The sequence below is a fragment of the Lampetra planeri genome, chromosome 3, assembly GCF_965212315.1.
Source record: "Lampetra planeri chromosome 3, kcLamPlan1.2.h2, whole genome shotgun sequence".
Lineage (NCBI taxonomy): Eukaryota > Metazoa > Chordata > Hyperoartia > Petromyzontiformes > Petromyzontidae > Lampetra > Lampetra planeri.
Genome location: NC_136109.1, coordinates 6086817 through 6108348, shown reverse-complemented (window position 1 = coordinate 6108348; position 21532 = coordinate 6086817). Strand labels below are relative to the sequence as shown.

General features: G+C 46.6%; 2 protein-coding genes across 2 annotated transcripts in view; both read left to right on the top strand.

Moving 5' to 3' along the window:
- The window catches only part of LOC144736816 (uncharacterized), a 674279-nt gene that overhangs the window by 126736 nt on the left and 526011 nt on the right, over positions 1-21532 (top strand). The gene's annotated exons all lie outside the window — the stretch shown is intronic.
- The window catches only part of LOC144734356 (uncharacterized), a 56765-nt gene that overhangs the window by 25464 nt on the left and 9769 nt on the right, over positions 1-21532 (top strand). Inside the window, exons 10-13 of the mRNA XM_078616463.1 lie at positions 7488-7598; positions 9307-9423; positions 17661-17778; positions 21066-21241. Of these exons, the coding sequence (XP_078472589.1) occupies positions 7488-7598; positions 9307-9423; positions 17661-17778; positions 21066-21241 (522 nt within the window). The remainder of the gene's footprint in view (positions 1-7487; positions 7599-9306; positions 9424-17660; positions 17779-21065; positions 21242-21532) is intronic.

Sequence of the window (21532 nt, the reverse complement as noted above, 5' to 3'; positions counted from 1 at the left end):
AGGTGTGTCCTCAGATAGACGGGTGAGGGGGCCGATACCCCCTCAGTGTGTATGTCACAACGTGTGGTGTTAAATAAACAAGTGTGCCTCCAACTCCGGTGTGAACGAGTCATAAGCGTTACTACACTACTATAGAGTCAGCAGATACTACTGTAGGCCCAGTAAATACTACTACGGTCAGCAGTTACTACCGTAAATCCTACTACACAGTCAGTAGCTACTACTGGCTCAGTAGATACTACTGTACAGTCAGTAGATGCAACTACAGAGTCAATAGATACTACTTCCTCTGTTGTATGTAGGCTGTGTAGCTATATATACCTACGTGAGGGTAAATATATTTTTTGAGCGGGGGGTCCACAATTTTCGGAAACCTTTTACATCAACTATTTACCCCACACTTTCTATAACTTTTTGGACTTTTGCAAGCCTCTTATAATTTTGTTGGTGGAGAAATGGTTTTTAAGAGAAGTTTTGACATATATTTTTCACCCGGGCAACGCCGGATACTTCCCGCGAGTCTCTTATATTTTTGTTTATTCATATATTATTATACTGTACTTATTTCTGTGATTATACTGTAAACAATTCATAGTTTTTGTGATAACAGTATTTCAAGGTACCATTTTGTTTATTTATTTATGTTTATTTATTCTTACGTTTATTTTTTTATTTCTGTTTATTTAGGTTTCACACGCATGTGTTATATAGTTACTGTAGTTATTTGCATGTACATTTTTATAGTTACTGTAGTTATTTGCATGCTAAATAAAGGCTCTGCTTTGACATTCGTTCATTTTTGACATTCGTTCATGCTCTGGTCCCTAACCAGATGAAAGTGCAAGGTATTCCTGTATATATAAATAGAGTGAGTAAAGTAATTATTTTAATACACAATACTTGAGGATGAAGACTTACGTACAGCCCTGCTATTAAAAGTTAAAATACAACTTGTGAGAACCTAGGGGGTCTCACTAAAATCTGCATGCCATCACTACCACTATAGCTACTGCAGTTATATAGTAGAACCCCTCTTTACGACGGTGCTTGGTCTCCACGAAACCTGTCATTAAGTTATTTGGTCGAGAGTAGGACATACACGTTAAAGGCTTAATTTGTGTCGATAGCATCGAAAGTTAAAAAATTTCACCCAAAAAACTACTTTATAATATTTAAACAATGAATATGAATACATAAAGATACTAACGACATTATAAACACATAATATTAAAAGATACATGGTTAATCAATGTATTAATTAATATGTACTATCCCTACGACAACAATCTTACCTGAGGCTAAAAATAAGACTGGTTTAAGAGGTTGATGGAGAAGTTGAGAGAGGAGAAAATTACATTTTGGAAGAACAGTCAATTATTTATTTTTTAATTTAAACACTAATTGTCTTCCTCACTTTCTTGTCTTCGTTTGCAAGCACTTTGGGAGCCGTAACTATTTATTTTATTAAAGTTTTAAGTGAAAATACACCAATACTTCAAAAGAGATGTTTCCACTTAAGAGTGGTAGCAGAATGTAAACAATGCTTCAACTCTCATGAATGGACGTCGCTGATTGACCAAGGCCTAGTCAGACCACTTTGGTCCTGACCCTGTGCTATCTCTATCCCTATTACTACTGCAGCTCCTGACCCTGTGCTATCTCTACCGCTATTACAACTGCAGCTCCTGACCCTGTGCTTTCTCTACCACTATTACTACTGCAGCTTCTGACCCTGTGATATCTCTACCAGTGTTACTACTGCAGCTCCTGACTCTGTGATATCTCTACCACTATTACTACTGCAGCTTCTGACCCTGTGCTTTCTCTACCACTATTACTACTGCAGCTTCTGACCCTGTGCTTTCTCTACCACTATTACTACTACAGCTCCTGACCCTGTGATATCTCTACCACTATTACTACTGCATCTTCTGGCCCTGTGATATCTCTACCACTATTACTACTGCATCTTCTGGCCCTGTGCTATCTCTACCACTATTACTACTGCATCTTCTGGCCCTGTGCTATCTCTACTGCTATTACTATTGCAGCTCTTGACCCTGTGCTATCTCTACCGCTATTACTACTGCAGCTCCTGACTCTGTGCTATCTCTACTGCTATTACTATTGCAGCTCTTGACCCTGTGCTATCTCTACCGCTATTACTACTGCAGCTCCTGACTCTGTGCTATCTCTACTGCTATTACTACTGCAGCTCCTGACCCTGTGCTATCTCTACCACTATTACTACTGCAGCTCCTGACTCTGTGCTATCTCTACCGCTATTACTACTGCAGCTCCTGACTCTGTGCTATCTCTACCACTATTACTACTGCAGCTCCTGACCCTGTGCTCTCTCTACCACTATTACTACTGCAGCTCCTGACTCTGTGCTATCTCTACCGCTATTACTACTGCAGCTCCTGACTCTGTGCTCTCTCTACCGCTATTACTACTGCAGCTCCTGACCCTGTGCTCTCTCTACCACTATTACTACTGCAGCTCCTGGCCCTGTGCTCTCTCTACCACTATTACTACTGCAGCTCCTGACCCTGTGCTATCTCTACCGCTATTACTACTGCAGCTCCTGGCCCTGTGCTATCTCTACCACTATTACTACTGCAGCTCCTGGCCCTGTGCTATCTCTACCACTATTACTACTGCAGCTCCTGGCCCTGTGCTATCTCTACCACTATTACTACTGCAGCTCCTGGCCCTGTGCTATCTCTACCGCTATTACTACTGCAGCTCCTGGCCCTGTGCTATCTCTACCACTATTACTACTGCAGCACCTGACCCTGTGCTCTCTCTACCACTATTACTACTGCAGCTCCTGGCCCTGTGCTATCTCTACCACTATCACTACTGCAGCTCCTGGCCCTGTGCTATCTCTACCACTATTACTACTGCAGCACCTGGCCCTGTGCTATCTCTACCACTATTACTACTGCAGCTCCTGGCTGAGCACTATTTTCCTGTTCACGCACAGGTTCCTGATTAATAATCAGAATCGGAATCTGTATTTTTCCTGGAGAAATCCAGTGAGCTATGAGGCTCTTCTTCAGAGATGTCGAGAAGTTTGGACATCATTTTCCGTAGTCTCGCCCAGGTTTCCGCTAAGTACTTTGTAGTCTTGCCCGTTCCCGATCAGTCTTTATTCCCAATCACACACTCCCCGTTTGACCGTTCACTCCCTCCTTATAGAGCCTCCAGGACCAAAATCCCTCCTGATCCGCTTATTTGCAGATGCAATGGAAGTGGTGTCCGAGACTCTTGAGCCTCACTCCCTCCCGATTTGGTTCCCCTAGGATCCTCCCCTCCCAATGACTCTTTCCTCCTGCACCCCTCCGATGGCTTCATCCAAATTGACGAGCATTCGGAGCCCATTTGTTTAATAAGCACACTTGCTTCCCCGTTCTAACATAGAAAACAATATCCACGTGTACCCAATTAAAGCATTCCACCATGCTATCGGTTTTGGGATGATCCTGGAGGTTCAGATTTTCTTAATACCCAGAATGTGATACATTTATCTCAGGAGTCTCAATGAAAAATGTGCCCCACCCCCGCCCATGAGAAGTCTCTCTGGAGACACATTTTCAGATAGATGCCCTTATTCTAGATTTGAAGCTTTCGTGACTGCAAGGATTCATATTCTTAGGTTTTTTCGGTAAAGTCACGTAGGTAAAAATTAAAATTAATAAAAGTAAAATAAAAGAAAAAAAATTCACGACGTTTCGGAGGCAACACAAGCTTCCGTCTTCAGGTAGAACCGTCACAGCATGATAGCTGTATCAAGTAAGAGAAATTCCAAGAAAACAGTCCTTGTATATATACTGGTTGAGGGTGGAAGGAGCCAAGGTAGGCCCTGGATATTATTATTGTGAGGTTCGGTGCGGCTGAAGCATGCTGTTAGGAATGAGCCTTTGTTGTGTAGACTGGTTGAACTCGGAGGTTCCAAGAATTGTTAAGGTGAGGCTGATGTAAAGGTGCGTGTAAATGGGACTGAGCCTTTTGTTATGTAGAGGTGGTGCGGCTGAAACCGCTGCCAGGAATGAGTCTTTGTTGTGTAGACTGGTTGAACTGGGAGGTTCTAAGAGTTGTTAAGGTGCGGCTGATGTAAAGGTGCGGCTGCTGTGAATGGGACTGAGCCTTTGTTATGTAGATGAAACAGCACTTTGCTACGTTTCTGGGATTAATTCTAGATTTGCCAAATATGTGTGGTAAGCCTTAAAGTAGGAAAACCAGTGTGTGAAAAAAGAAGAAGAAAATATACGGTAACTGAAGAATAGTGCCTGTCAAATAAGATGGTCCAAATATGTGTAGTTACATCTTTTTTGCATGGTTAATAACATCTTTCCAATGATTACTAAGTTTGTACCCATCATCACGGTTGAAATTATGTCTATGTTTGTATATTTGGATGGCTTCGTGTACAAACCTTTGATGGTAGCCAGGAGGTTTGCAGAGCACCTTGGTCTCGGAAAAGACAATTTCATGAGAGCCCACAGCGTTGTAGCAATGATCGGAAATGGCGGAAGAATCAGTTTTGCCGTGTTTCAGATCTGACTTGTGCTTGCGGACACGATCAGAGATATGACGTTTCGTTTCTCCAATGTAGCAATCACCACAACTGCAACTCAGTTTGTAGACTCCAGGGTATTGTAAGTCAAGAATGACATATTTCACAGATGGAATTAGATCACGGATTTTATGTACTGTACTGAATCGGACTTGGATCTTATGTTTGTTTAGAATTTTGGAGATATTTTTGGTCACGCCTGCTATGTATGGCAACGTGATAGTTTTGATCGGAGTTTCATGTGGCTGTTTCTGTATGGTGGGAGAGACAGCTTGGCGGATGGTGCGGTCAGAGTATCCATTCATCCTGAGGGCCCGATCTACATGTCTTAATTCACTGGCCAGGTGGTGTTGGTCAGAAATGCCATGAGCTCCGTGGTATAGCGTTTTGATGAGATAATTCTTTTGAGATGGGTGGTGGTGGGAATCAGGTTTCAAATAGGAATCTGTGTGGGTGGCTTTCCTGTAGACAGAATGTCCCAAGGATCCGTCAGGTCTCCTCTCAAACAATATCTAAGAATGGTAGTTTACCATCTTTCTCCACTTCCATGGTGAATCTGATGGATGGGTGTCTGGAATTGATGTGGTCCAAGAAGTGGTTCAATGCTGGGAGGCCATGTGGCCAAATGACGAAAGTGTCATCCACATACCTCTTCCACAGGGAAGGACGCAGGGTGGATGTCTGGATGGCGTCTGATTCAAACTTTTCCATGAACATGTTGGCTATCACTGGTGACAAGGGGGAGCCCATAGGTGTACCCTTATTCTGTTTGTAGAAGGTGCCATTCCAGGTAAAATAAGTGTTGGTGAGGCAATGCCTAACCAGCGCAGGTACATCCGAATTCAATCCATGTTGGACCAAGTCCTCAATTATTGTTAGGGTGTCTGGTACTGGGACTTTGGTAAACAGAGATACTACATTAAAACTGACGAGGATATCATCAGGAGATAGTACCATGTCCTTGACCATAGAGACTAATTGGGTTGAGTTGAGTACTGCCGAAGAGGTCTTGCCTGTGAAGGGAAGCAGAGTATCTGATAGAAACCGGGCTAGTTTGTAGGTAGGAGAGTTGATCGTCGACACGATGGGTCATAGCGGGGTGCCTTCTTTATGGATCTTGGGAAGACCATAGAGTCTGGGAGGTCTTGCCGCCGATGGTTGTAGAGAGGGACATTTGGTTGGTTCGATTAGGGAAGTCGAACTCGTGATGATTTTGTTAGTTTTTGTCGTTAGGCTGTTAGTAGGATCGTTTTTAATTTTAGAGTAACTTCCATCATTAAGTAGGTCCAGGATTTTGTTGTTGTATGAATCTTTATCCATGATGGCCGTTGCATTGCCCTTGTCTGCCGAGAGGGTGACTATATCATCTCTCTTTTTTAGGTCCGCGAGTTCAGAGCGTTCGTTTTTGCTAATGTTACTAGTGGGTTTCTTAGCATTCTTAAGAATAGTGGCTATTTCAGCTCTTCCTACATCTGCATGGATGTGTCCTATGCCTCTGAGGGCTACATCAATCTGAGAAATCACATCCTCTACTGGTATATATTTAGGGGTGACAGCGAAATTTAGTCCTTTGCCCAGTACCGTTTTCAGATTGTCAGAAATTGGGATGTTACTCTGATTAATAACGGTCTTGTTGACATCCAGCTTTGTGATGTGTGGCTCTGGTTTCTTCTTAGATAGGAGGTTGAATTTAGAAATTAGGTTGGCTTTGCATTTGGCTGACATTGAGTCAGCAGAAGCAGAAGTCATGTTGTCAACGTGGTTCCAATCGGAAGGGGACATTTTTTTGTGTTAACATTAAATGTGTTTGTTTATTAATTTTTACCTACGTGACTTTACTGAAAAAACCTAAGAATAAGATGGCCTTATCTTAGTTTATAATTATGTAAAGAAGCTCCTTCGCAGATTCCATTTTCTAGATTTCTTTTACAGTAACGTATTTACAATGCGAGCGTGCGACTAACACGTTTACAAGGCTATGGCTATCTGCAGCCCCGGTGGTTTCTACTGGATTAATCTCGAACAGTCTTTTTTGATGATGTCCACCATGTCGATCTTAGGCAGTCTTTCTTGATAGTTTCCACCATGTAGATCTCGAACAGTTGGCCCGATGGTTTCCACGATGTCTATCTCCAACAAAAGGCCCCGATGTCGTCTGCCTGCAGTCGTACTTCAGTCCCCAGCCAGCACTCTGATTGCGGGCCTCCCCTTATATGCCTGCTCTGCCACGCCCTGGTAACTTCCAGCACTTCCCCACGGTAGATTCTTTCAGCAGACTCTACCGTTTTCTACTTCTCTTCTTGAACCTTCCCTCATACAGTACCCTGCACCTGAAGAATGTTGTGTTTGTTGTAAGGGAGTGAGATCGTGGGGATTTATAATCACTTCTACGATTGTCTCAGCCTTCTGGTTAGGCAAAGGCCATGAGGGACACAAGGAGAGAGCCACATCACCCACAATCTCATGATTTATCATTGTGCTCTCTGGGATCATGATCCACCGTATTGGTATATGCCATTGCAGTATCCACCAATACCACACAGTACTGGTATTGCCCATGTACTGCACATAGCATTATCATGTTAGTGCTGTATGTTATTACTGTCAGTGTAAGCACAGACAGAGCAGCACACGGGCCTTAACATGATCAGAATGAATTTCGATTTAAAGCTTTTGTGACTGCAGGGATTCATCTTCTTGGTTCTTTCGGTAAAGTCACGTAGAATGGAAATAATAAAATAATAAAAATAAAACATCAAAAAAAGTATGTTTTATTTTTATTATTTTATTATTTCCATTCTACGTGACTTTACCGAAAGAACCAAGAAGATGATCAGAATGGCCAGTGGGCCTTTGCAGCTTAAATTGGTGTCATGTTTAATACCCCGTGTAACCTCTCCTCCAGAGGTTCTCAAGAGGATCTTGGAGTTCCCCAAGGCAGAGGCCGACAGAATTTCTCTGCTGCTCGTGCTCAACAAAATATTCAACGCTGTGGCCGTGCAGACAGCAGAGGAAGGTGAGTGATGTGTTCAACTCAACCAACCTAGCTATGGGTTGGTTGAGTTGAAGTCTTGTGGGGTCCTATAACATCTAGTAATACCTGTAGCAAATGCATTTTTGAGACAAGCTTGCATTTTATCCTCCAAAGAGGATCTCATCAATTGTGTAAATGTGTACGCTAAGACAACAATTCCAATGTATAAAGTGTCTAACGCACTCACATCTCAAGATGCTTTAAAAAAACAAAGCCCATGAGGGTATGGGTTTCAGAGCAGGGAATCACTGGGAGAGAGGAGATAGAGTATCACCATGACAACGCCTGGGATCAGGCAACCAGGGCCAAGCACCAATGACAGCAACGAGCCCCACAGACGGCTGGGGCAGCTGGGGCAACATCAACGAGACCCAGGGCATCCTTGAGAAGTGTGGGCCCTAAAGTGAGTTCCAGGGTGTCCTTGGAGTGCCTGGGCTCGTTCACCAAAGAGACGCGGGGCATCAAGGAGGTCACAGGCACCAATAAGGCATGAGGGCCCTAGCACCAGTGAGTCACAGGGCATCGACGAGAGGACGGGGCCTTTCACTTAAGAGTCGCAAGGGCAGCACCAACGAGCCCGAGGGCAGCTCCAGTGGCAGACGAGACCCTGGATAGAGACAGGCGGTGGTGGCGTTGAGGAGCGAGGGGGCCGAGGGAATGATCAGAGAGAATGCTTGGGTTGTGTAGCAGTTACATCGGCACACACTGCAATGTAATTCTTTTAGCTGCAAGGCATTGCAAAGGAACCCACCGCACTGCTGTGTGCTGTATAGCTCATGGTACTAAATACACATTGGAGCCTTAAGACGATTTTACATTATAAGTGATCATCAGTGGTGTATTTACCACACTATCCATGGACTGCTTTAGATGCTTCAACATTCCACTGTGACAGATCGAGTCCAGCATATGGTGATACGAAAGCAAAGTTAGTGATGATCCACAAAAAGTGTGAAACCAGTGCATAATTGCTACAGAGAATAAAAGCCACACAGTCCTGCCACGATGCACGCATTCACCACCACCACTACCACTATAGGGTTTGGCTGTGGCTGTCTCCAAACATTCCTCGTCGCTAAAATCAATCCAGTAAATGGTATATGTTGCCTTGCATTCTAAAGTCGTGCAGATTGTTAAGATTAGCTATGTTGTTTTTTTTATTAAGGATTTCCATTCGTAGCTTCACTGGGCGTTATTTATGATTGTCGTTAATAGCTCTGCTGGGTTTGATTTAGGATTGCCTTTGTAATTAAGAAGCAGAAACGTGGTAGAACTGGCGCTGAGTGAGCTTGAAGTGATTTTGCACCGTTGATTTGCATTGCACAAAAGCTGGAGCTTGCGGGGGTGGCAGAGAGAGGGGTACTTACTGAGGGTGTTGGAGAGTCAGCGCCAGAGATTGGAGGTGTAGAGGACTGCATTGAATTATAATTAATTTCCTAGTTTACTTGACAGTTATGAGTGTGAATAGTTTATATCCAGATGCAGTGGATGCTCATGGTTCATAGATTTTATAGAATGTGAATGCTTAAATGGGTTCATATTCTTGGTTCTTTCGGTAAAGTCACGTCAAAGGGGGTTTATTGGAATGTAAACTTGTGTTGAGATATTTCTTTGGAATGTATAAATTAGTATATTACTTTTCCATTTAAATGTAAGTAATTGTGCATTCATGCTGAATTTCATTTAATAGATTCTGAAGTCCCCAAGACTGGGGACATTGCAGGTGACCCCTTGGAGAAACCTGTGGAGTGGCCCAAACACCGGGATGGCAACGTGTACATCCCCTACAACATCTCCATCGCGTTCAGTGAGTGCAGCGCACGTTAGACTGCGTGGCATGACTTGAGCCAAACCAGAGGACTTTACTCAGAGTGTGGCCTCTTATCCGTCATCCACTCATACTCAAACCTTCTCAGGCGAATGTATGAGATGGAATCTGATTGTAATTGTTGGGATTATAATGCCACTCCTCTTATTTAAGGAGGATAATGAAGCTGATTTCAACATTTATCAAATAAATTTGAGGTGACCGAGATTGAAAAGACATTCCTTTGGCAAGGAATTGAGAATCCAAATTCGAGGAAGACCAGGACACCACGTAGCTCAGCCAGGAGGGGTGAAGCCTTCTCTCTCTTTGGTGCGGAAAGGAGCACTTGAAGGATTAGAAATTACACGGGAATTTTTGTGCAGAGTCGGTGCTGCTGGTGTCGTTTGGATAACAAATTGTATTGGCGACTCTCGCAAAGTGCCAAGTTCAAAATAATAGAGCACAATATTACCTTGATGTACAGCTAGAATAACTAAATGACAAATGTACAATTAAATTTGAATATGCCAGCCTGCAATCGTGTTGCAAAATTATCAATGTTAAGGCCACTGAATTGGCGAGGCAAAGGCTCGTGATGCACACCTGGGGCTCAGTAGATTCAGAATCAGAATCCAAATATGTATGTACAGTATACAGGAGATTGTCTTTGTCATTAGTCCCGTGATTGTTTATGGAAGAGCCTGTTTGTGATTTTAAGAAATGTGTTCGTGAACAGGATACAATTGGCATACACTGCAAAGAAATTGTAATTGTTTGTATATTAGCAACACTTTAGTACAATCGACGGAATCACACTTTTTATTGACTGTAATAATCCATTGAGGGCATTGGATATTGTTAGGACTTTAGTGGACAATGCATGTAATTAAGCAATGCTTTTTCCAGAACACATACATATTTAATCGTTCATAAAATGTTTGTGAATATGGAACAAATAGAGAAAGTTTATCTGGGTTGTTTTCATTTCTCTTCCTCGTTTTCCTTCTGGATTCTTCCCTAGCACGGCTCAACTTCAGAATTCCCAACAATCGTTAATTTCTCAAGTTATTATTACCCTGCATAATTGAATAAATGTATTAAATCGTGTCTGTTACAGCTGCCGTTTTGATATTTACTGATGGACGCTTGGTGTTTTGGGCCTTTGGGCCTGTACTCAGCTACCGTTAAACATCCATATATGTTGGACCGGTAGCTCAGATAACTATCACAGAGCTCATATACGGTTGCTCGTAATTCGGATTGGTAATATCTCTGCTGTTATGTGAGGTAATGTACTCCTGCAATAAAAATGTGATTCAGCGTAACTTACAAAGTCTCTCAACTTGTCAGCCGATCAATACAGAATAAGTTGTAACAATATCCATCAGTCCGTGGCAGGATATGAGTAGGAATCCTGTCCCAGGGTGGGGGCACTGCGCAAGTCGTGTGTGTTGGGTGACTCGTGTACGGGAGGCCCCACGCGCGTTCCGCGTGCTCAGTGGGGAGGAGGCGCCATGGCTGTGGTGCTGTTCAACCCCAAGCCCCCTCCCTCGTGCTCGCATGACCACGCACGGCCGTGCCAGCGTCTGCCTCTAATCGGGCTGTGTTCCAAGTGTCTCGCTACGGAAACAGCCGTCTGCAGAAAGTTGCTGCTTGGAAGCAAGAGCGCCATCGTTACGCAAGGGATAAAACACTTCCAGCATCATGTAAAACCTTCAGCAGCAGCCAACCTGCTTGGCTGATCCATCCATTGACTGTCGTTACTCGATTATAAAATATCTAGAACTATTCTTTTGCCTATCCAAGGACGGGTGTATTGCAGTAAATCTGAAACTTGCAAGTGAAAAGCAGACCGCGACGTGGTATTCGTTGCATCCATTCGTGTGCAATTTGTAAGGGCGCGGTGACACACACCCATTTCATTTTTAAGGTTATAATCCCTTGTTCATCATGACGTCCTTTTTACTTATATGTTTCAATAGCGTTAAGAAGATCGCGTGATGTGAGGGTTCTGCCTTTGTAGTGTGGGTTATAAGTTGACGCCGAGGGGGGAGGAGGTGCCTCGCCCCCCATGTGGAGTGACGTTAGCCGCTAATTATTATGAATGGGGGGGGGATGTCCATTTGGAGGATGTCACCGTATAATGATTATTATTAAGGGGGGCTTTTCGATGTGGAGTTACGTCACCTGCTCATAATTATTAATAAGAAGGGAGGGTGCTCCATGTGGAGTGACGTCACGAGCGTTAAGGACATTCCTGGGTGATTATAGTAGGTATAAGCTAACATATTGGGTTAATTATGCACACCATTGCCTTGTGAATGTGTATTCGTTAATGTCAACTTAGAAATGTGTACGTACATGCATTACTCTTTTTGTGCATTTGTAATGCGGGCGAAAGCGACCTTCCAGATGTGACGTCACAAGGAGGCGGAGCCAGGTGACGTGGGTGAAAGGTTGGGGTCCTTAAGTGGGTAAACCGGAAAGAGAAGTCAGTCGGGTTGTGAATGGAAAAGGGTGAGGCCACGAGGGCGAATGAGAGAAGGGGGGCACCGCCGGCGAGCGGGAGCCGACCCCAGAGTACAGCCAGGAAGGCTGTGTGTTAGAGGCAGCGGTGTGGCTGCAGAGAGTCGCAGGAGCGACGAAGAGAGAGGAGAGTACAGCCAGGAAGGCTGTGTGTTAGAGGCAGCAGTGTGGCTGCAGAGATTCGCAGGAGCGACGAAGAGAGAGAGAGACAGCACGAGGCTGTCAGCGCTGCGGAGTGAGCAGCAGCGATTACAGCCAAGGGGGCTGAGAGTGAGTAACAGCAGCGGAGCTGCTGTGGGGGCTGCAAGAGCGACAAAGAACAGCAGCGGGGCTGCTGATGGTGACTGGAGTGACATCGGAACCAGCACTGAGAGAATACGAAGAGACAGCCGTGTGGGTAATACAGTACGGACCAAATAAAGGACACTGAGCCAGAGATCGTGGTCAAGTCTTTTATTACACTGGTGTCAGAAGTGAAACGGCTTGTCAAGACGGCTCGGAAGAAAGAATATTCCTGTGCCATCATCTGCTACATCATCCGACTTACGATTGAGACAGATGGCGCAGCTGGAGACCTGGAAAATCGTGCTGGCGAAACCGTGTGAGCTCACCACGCCGACGACGGCAGTGGGGAGAGCCGATGGTGGTCTGCAGGCCGACGCCTTGCCTGCGCTGCCAGCGCCATCTGCCACGCGGCACGAAGACGCCATCTTGGGCGTGGCAGGGGAGAAAAGGCGGGAAGCCGCCATCTTGTCTTCACCGCGGCGGGGAGACGCCGCCATCTTCAACATCGCGGCAGAGAGGCAGCCTTGCGCTGCCATCTGGAGGTGCCGCGGGGAGAGCAGCCTGCTGTGAGCTGCTGTTTTGCGAGGGGGAGCTGCGAGGAGAGGACGACGACGCTACAGCTGCTGGGGCGGGAGCTCTCCCGTCCTGGCTCGGGTGCGTGACGACGGAGCAGTCAAGTCGCCGAACGAGTTCTGCGAGACGACTCAAGTTGCCGCCCTGCCGTCCTCTTCTTGCTGCAGCCCCGGGCGGGTCGTAACGATACGCACCCGGCCTTTACACACACCTCACCCATCTTTCGAGGGCCGGGTGGGGGCGATTTTGTGTTTCTCTCATGACTCGATTGTGCGGAGCGCGGTTCGGACTGTGGGTATGTGTGTGTAATAACGATGAACGCGCTATCTGCTTGTTGCTCGGTGTCAATTAAAGTGTGTACGTGTGTTGAGAATGGACGGAGAGTATGCTGTGCTTGCTGAGTGTTAAATTGTGTGTGTGCGCTGCGGTGTGGAGTTGTTATATTGATGGCGAAGTTAATTATTAACTCGGGAGCGTCGGGTATCTTGCGCTGTATCATCTCGTGGGTTACCTTGTGCGATGGGCTTAATTGGAAAATATATATATTTTTTTTGGTGTATTGTGCTGCGAGGTGCTATGTGCGATGTGGTTGTTGCAAGAGAGAGAATATTTGTGTTGTTGCTGCAATGTTACGACTGGATTAATGGTGTGTTGGTTACCTGCAGATCGGCTTGCTATTGTGCTTAAATGTGCGCGTGTGATCGCGATATGCTGACTGTATGTGCTGTTACACCGTTCTGTACGGTTATGGGGTGCGATGCATTGATTGACTATTGGGGTTGGGATGTTATTAATTGTGCGTACCTGTTTGGAAATTGGTAACAAATTCGAGGGGGACCCTATTATTTGGTCGTATGGATGTTATGTACACGCGATTTTGTGTATATTATGGGTAACGGCGCTTTGTGAGAGAGAGAGCGCGCTTTGAGGGTGCGTGATGACGCCGTTGTGGGTGTCTCAAAGGTTAATGCTAATGGGACCGTAAATTGGCGCCAAGTTGCGTCGCGTATTCGGTTGGTCGCATGCAGCCACGAGTTGCTTTGCGAGTTGGGTTGTGTAACCTGATGTGGTTGGTAAAATGTTGGTTAAAAATTCCCCGATATGACTGCTGCGCGCAGCAAGCTGGGGCTGTGCGTCTATCGTTGTTGGGATTGTTACAATAAGACGGGGGAAGCAATTTGTGACCCCCAGCAAAGGGAAGCTGGGGTGCACGAATGGAGAAAACTGGCCACGTGTTCGCACGTTGGGCCGCCATTTTGCGCACACGCGGGGTATGGCGTCGATGCGCTTTGCGGAAAGGGCCGCCATTTTGAGTGCGCGCGAGATATTGCGCGAACGCGCTGGGCGAAGGGGGCCGCCATTTTGAGCGCGCGGGAAAAACCTCGGTGGGGCAAATATTCCATCTGTTATGCCTGCCATTGTTGATTGGGTGATGCACGAGTGGTGGTCACGTCGGCCTATGGCTGATGGCTGACCTGACAGCCCGGAGGCGAAACCTCCGTGGTATGTCTTAAACTAATGGGCCGTGTGCTCATATGGCTCGGGGAGTCATGGTTCAGTTGTGCGGTGGCAGACTGAACCTGGTGTGCCGGGGGCTCACGGGTTTTGGGTTAGGGCGTTATTGTCTCTATAAGAGAACATTACCCCGTGGGGGGGGTCGTTGATATCTGGCCTTGCCGAGGGATTGATCTTCCCTTGGCTATGAAGCGCATTTCAAAGATTGATGGAGCTCGTTTGACGGGGTTGCAGTGGCAGACGTGTCTTATATATTTGGACGATATCATTGTCTTCAGCCGCACATTTGAGGAACATTTAACACGGCTGGAGACAGTGTTCACGAGGATGCGCTCTGCGAATTTAAAATTTAAACCAAAGAAATGCCACCTACTGCAACGGTCCGTCCGTTATCTGGGGCACATTGTGAGTGCTGAGGGGGTGTCCACGGATCCGGAAAAGACGGCGTGCGTCCGGGATTGGCCGACTCCGGCCACCGTGGGGGATGTTCGGCGGGTTTTGGGATTTGCCTCGTATTACCGAAGATTTGTGCCGGGTTTTGCGACGATTGCGAGGCCCTTGCATCTCCTTACGGGTAAAAGACGGAAATTTGTTTGGGGACAGCCGGAAGAGGCGGCCTTTCGGAGTCTGCGTGATCTATTGGCTACGGCTCCGACATTGGATTATCCCGATTTTGATCGCCCTTTCATTCTTGATACGGACGCGAGTGACACAGGTAATGGGGCGGTATTATCACAGTCTAAAGGGGGCGTAGAGCGCGTCGTGGCGTATGGTAGCCGAGTCTTGTCGCCTGCGGAAACACGCTACTGTGTCACTCGTAGAGAACTTTTGGCGGTTGGTTTTTCCTACGGCAATTTCGACCGTACCTTTACGGTCGTTCTTTTATTGTGCGTACGGATCATGCGGCCTTGCAATATGCACTTAAAATGGACCAGCCATCGGGACAGTGGGCACGTTGGTTGGACACGCTACAGGCATTTTCCTTCCAAATTCAACATCGGAAGGGAGTGCGCCATGCGAACGCTGACGCACTTTCCAGATTACCAGGGCGCGCCCCTTGTAAATGTGCGTCGGGGACGCATAGGTGTTCGCCGATTCTAAACCCCCCTCAGCCGCTTACGTTGGCCGTCGAGAAGTCGGATACTCCGATGGAACCGGGACCGACTGACGGGGTTTTGAATCTGCCACGGTCTGTCTGGATTCGGGAACAAATGATGGATGAGTTGTTGTTGTCCATGCGGAAGCGGTCTATGAGGGACAATGGGAGTCCGAGTACGGCTGTGGGGCCGCGAACCGCTCTCCGAGATGGTCTGCTTATGTGGCGAGAAGGGTTCCAGGAAAGCTGGCGTGTGGTGCTACCAACGTCCTTGCGATTCGAGTTGATGAGAACTCTCCATTGTGACACACTATTGCATTTAGGGGTGCAGAAGACTTTGTTGACGTTGCAACGTCATTATTTTTGGCAAGGCTGGTGTGTGTCCATCGCTGATGGGATAGTAAGGGAGGAGCATGGCCGAGTGCTGCTCATCCCCGAAATGGCACTAGCTGAGAGTATGGTAAATGGATGTTGCCGTGGGTTGACGACCACGGTGAGGGTTACGGCGAATTAAACGTTACCGCTGGGGAGCGTGGCTCTCTCCACGCGAGGGTGTGCGATTAGGGGTTGTTGGTTTGTTGAGAGTGACTGTGGGTACATGCTGTGTACGTCTGGGTCTGTGCTGGTCCTCAAGGGAGGACTGCTGGTGGGTAAGAGCAGAAATTTTTTTGTTGTTGTTGTTTTCACGTGTAAATAATATTGTTGTTAAAATGTAAATACTGGGGCGTCCATCGCGGTTATTTGGGTAATTATTGGGGTTTTCTTAAGCGGCCCGGAATTACATCATCTCCACTACCCTGGGGCCGGGTGGCTGTCGTGTACGACATGCGGATGTGCGTTGTTGTGCTTTGTGCTGTTGTTGTTCTTGTTGTTATATTACATGCTTAGTGTCCTTTAAGGGGGAAGGTCGGTTCACCGCATTACGCTTTGGTATTGTTCAGCCGAGGTCGGCTGAGTTTTTTTCTATGGGGGAGGGTGGTGTAATGCGGGCGAAAGCGACCTTCCGGATGTGACGTCACAAGGAGGCGGAGCCAGGTGACGTGGGTGAAAGGTTGGGGTCCTTAAGTGGGTAAACCGGAAAGAGAAGTCAGTCGGGTTGTGAATGGAAAAGGGTGAGGCCACGAGGGCGAATGAGAGAAGGGGGGCACCGCCGGCGAGCGGGAGCCGACCCCAGAGTACAGCCAGGAAGGCTGTGTGTTAGAGGCAGCGGTGTGGCTGCAGAGAGTCGCAGGAGCGACGAAGAGAGAGGAGAGTACAGCCAGGAAGGCTGTGTGTTAGAGGCAGCAGTGTGGCTGCAGAGAGTCGCAGGAGCGACGAAGAGAGAGAGAGACAGCACGAGGCTGTCAGCGCTGCGGAGTGAGCAGCAGCGATTACAGCCAAGGGGGCTGAGAGTGAGTAACAGCAGCGGAGCTGCTGTGGGGGCTGCAAGAGCGACAAAGAACAGCAGCGGGGCTGCTGATGGTGACTGGAGTGACATCGGAACCAGCACTGAGAGAATACGAAGAGACAGCCGTGTGGGTAATACAGTACGGACCAAATAAAGGACACTGAGCCAGAGATCGTGGTCAAGTCTTTTATTACACATTTACTGCTGGATGAGGGCCTCCCCATGCCATGCAGGTCATGGGGGTTATTTGACCATACACCACCACCCGTATTTGTGGGAGCAGAGAATCAGAGGACAGCACTGCACTCTGCGATGCAAGATGTAGCAAACTGCTAAACTGCTTATGATGGCCAGGCGTGCATGGTGGTCACCAAACCAAGCGCTATCCAGGCTTAAAATTGCTCAGTTACTGAGACGACAGTTGTGGTGTGGAGACGACAGTTGTTCTCAGAGAACGGATCGTTGACTCGTGCGACATTTATTTTCCTGTTCTTGTTACCTTTAATGTTGCTGGTGCTGCTGCTGCAATTTCTGGCCTTGCTTTCCCTTCCGGTGTCCGATCACGCAGCTTCAGTGACGGTGCTTCTGGGATACGTTAATTATTGTACAGGTTCCAGTTCCTCTCCACCAGTAAGGATTGGTACAGCAGATGGAGTTTCATTTTCTCTGCTTCATTTCCATTCCATATGCTCTTGCCACAGGGTCTAGTTTAGTTGTTGCATCTTCAAATCTTATGTTGTTTGATTTCCTTCCCACTCCATTTAAATAATCAGTTTCATCTTGCTAACTATAGAAGCATTGTCAAATGAGCATTATTTGTAATGGCTTTATCCATACATGGCACTGTTTTATCAGGCTTCAGTGACAAGAGGACTATTGAGCAAGCCTTCCAGGAATTTCGCAACAAAACGTGCATCAGGTTCACTCCTAGAACACAGGAGGAGAATTACATCAACTTCCAGGCACTGGACGGGTGAGTGGGTGCTCTTATCTGTGTGTTTGCTGTAGGTGTGAGTGTAGGTGTATCTGTGTGTATGTGCTGTAGGCAGGAGTGGTAGTGTGGCGGTTAGTGTGCTGCGCTACGAACCCGGCGACCCGGGTTCAATTCCCACTCACAGCCAACACCAGTACGATTATTTGAACTGGTCCTGGGCTTGCTCTAGGTCGACTCAGTCTCAAATGAGTACCTGGTGTGGTGTGTAAACATTGCCACTGGGGAGACAGAGGCGGCCGGGCGTGGTGCTGGCCACCCACCCCCTAGTGTGCCGTGCCGGCCATCATAGGTGCTCGCTAACAGCACTTGCCCTTACAGTCTGTTAGGGCTATACGGGGGTCATTATCTTTGTATCTTTGTGTATGCTGCCTGTATGTAAGTCGGTGTGTGTAGTTGTGCATGGGGTAGGTGTGTTTGTAGTCTCATATTAGTATTCGTCTACATTGACCAAAATAAATTAACAATTCGCCGCCCTCGCTTTAGGCAGCCTTTAATGTTTATGTTCCTAGGGCAAGGACTGAGTTGAGGCCTGGCTGTCAGCCCTCGCATAGACCTGGGCCTCAGGCTTTATATATAAGTTAAAGTTGTATTAGAATAGCAATTATTATTTATTATTATATTTAATTTAATACATGACTTAACTTTCGTGACTGCAGGAATTCACATTCTTTGGTTCTTTCGGTAAAGTCACGTAGATAGAAAATAAAAATAAAATTGTAATAACATTTAAAATCAAAGCAAAAAACCCACGACGTTTCGATTGCAACACATTTCTCCCCGCCTGATGAAGACCGCTTGTGTTGTGATCGAAACGTCGTGGGTTTTTTGCTTTGATTTTTAATTTTATAAAAAAAAAATATTTTTAATTGTAATTTTATTTTCTATCTACGTGACTTTACCGAAAGAACCAAAAAATATGAATTTAATACATTTTAAACAAATGCAAAAATGTCTTGTTTTTTTATTTACTTCTAAATTAAATGTTTGAGGTGATGGTCATGCTTAGGTGTTAGTTAAAATAAGTTATAATATGTAAGTTAGTGTGTAATGTTTATATGTGTAGAAGTCTGTGTACACCTAGCTTGGCATGGGGGATGTGGTTTTTCTTTCATATTTAGTGTTAAATGTTTAAAATAGATTGTATGTGTATATTTGTATCTGTCTGTTTTGTGCATGACAGTGTGTTTATGTATATGTGTGCGGAGGTTTGTGTGGCCTTCAAGTGCACATAGCCTGGCACAAGCACCGTGGTGACATCACTGCCACTTAGTGGCGAATGGCGGTTGTTGTGTGTGGGGAGCAGCAGCGTAGTGATTAGCGCGCAGCACTAAGAACCTGGCGACTCAGGTTCGATTCCCACTCATGGCCAACAGCAGTGACAATTATCTGAATTGGTCCTGGGACTCCGCTAGGTCGACTCAGCCTCAAATGAGTACCTGGTGCGGTGTGTAAACATTGCTACTAGTGTGGTGCTGGCCACCCACCCCCTCTGCCGTGGTGGCCTTCATAGGTGCTCACGAACAGCACTTGTCCAAAGAATATGTTAAGGCTATACGGGGCATCTTTGTCTTTGTGTCGACAAAGTCGGTGAGTCCCTATGTTTTCTATAACCTCCTGTCAGATGTACGAATACATTTTTCCCCTTAAGATAGAGTTATTCTATTCGGTGACTTTCATTCCTGAGTGAGTCATGATGTGCTGGAGTGATTGGATGGCATGGGCCAGATCAGCTTCATAATAACAGGAAGCTTCTAGATTTATGTGCAGCCGATGGGTTTGTAATCACCAACACTCTCTTCCAAATCAAAGTTTATGGGTTTAGATCGCGTTATTTATAAATGTGTCGTAACCCTCCACCACCTGACACGGCCAATCAGTAAAAAGGTGTCACGTTGACAAAAGACAAATAGTTCACTGCTTTAGCCCACCGGTGTGTTGAAGCGTGAAACCACAACATTTACAATTTGAGTACGACGTTTCGCTGGTAATTGCATCCAGCATCATCGGGCAATTCGCCAGAATGGTGAGGCTCTGCTCTGACACTTTTTTACTGATTGGCCGTGTCGGGTGGTGGAGGGTTACGACACATTTATAAATAACGCGATCTAAACCCAAAAACGTTGATTATGAATAATATTGGTCACGAAAGCCTACGTGTTTAACTCTCTTCCAACATTGGCATATCAACACAACATCATGATGAAACAGAGGATGCAGGCCTATGTCCTTGACACAAAGTCCTACTGTGGAGCTGATCTGCATACTGACCATTGGCTTGTCTGTAGAATGCGCCTACGATTCTTCCACTACGATGGTGGTTTCCACCTTGGACCCTATTTAAACCCACAGTGGCCTGGTCTTGTCGAGCTGATGAAAGTTACAAGCGAGAATTTCATCATCGCTTTCAGCTGGGTTTACCATCGTCTCCCCCACTCCTGATTCCAAGAGGAAATGAGTGAGGTTCAGGATTGTGGCTCATGCAGCTGCAATGGCTAGATTTGGTACGCAGTCCAGACCTCCCAGAGACCCTGACTGATAGAGGAGATCTTCCAGCTATCTGAGAGAAAGCGACAGGCCCACTCCCACTGTCTACAACATACCACCTGGGAGAATGAGAAGGCTTACCACAGCCTTCGCTCAGACGTTCGAAGAACTGTGCAGCACTGCAAGGATGAGTGGTGGTTGTGGATTGCTGAGGGGATGGAATCTGCCTCAATTGCATGTGATCTTAATTCTAAAAAGTAACTTGCACCGCCACTCCAATCACCATCTTTAAGAGGTTTGCAGGTTTGCTGAGCGTTTCTGTTAGGTCTTGGGGTAGGGAAAAAACCTCGGCCCAGATAACATCATGGGGAAAAGTGAGCTTCACCTTGTTGGGGCTGTCATGCCCCAAATACTTGAGGAAGCAGGCACCCCTTGTGATTGGCTGGCTAATGTGCAATTTGTTGACGAAGGGCGAAAGGCGATCCAGAGCTGCAAACTGCCCTAGATGATTCATATAATCATATAATCACAACCGACTGGACCACAGGACAGGTGCCGCAGGATTGGAACGATGCACTCGTGGTGTCGAGGCATCTTCCTCCTCAGTGTGCTGGGGAAAGGTCCTGGCAAGGATTATTCAACATTGCCTTGCCAGGCACGCTGAGGCGATGGTGCCGAGTGAGGATCACCTGCTTGTTCTGCGATGGCCCCATGTGCATTGTTTATTCTGCTGTCACCACGTGTAAATTGCTCACAATAAACCCCGGGTACTGTGTGAGCAGGAGCTGGTCGTTCCTGGGCAAGAAGGAAGGGGCTCAGTCCTTGTCCCTGGAGCCCGGGAAGGTGACCAAGGGCACGGTTCTACATGAGCTCATGCACGCGCTCGGCTTCCAGCACGAGCACTGCCGCAGCGACCGCGATAAGTACATCAAGATTAACGAGGACAACGTCGAGGAAGGTGGGGCACTGCATGAGAGACACGCTCGGCTTGGTACCCTCGTGGGTGGCACGCTTAACAAACATGCAGGCATTGTCAGGGCAGCGCATGAGCAAGCATTTGGGATCCCCCTCTACACCACGGCAGGGCCTGCGAGCCGTGAACTTGAGCTGTGACTTCTGTTACGTGAGAACCTTCACTGCTCACTCGCCTCTAAGTGTGTACGAGTGAGTCGCTGCTGTTTCGTACCATTTAACTGAGGTCTCCTGAACGGCTATGAAGAGCTTGTTTTATGACAGAAGTGTATTCTAT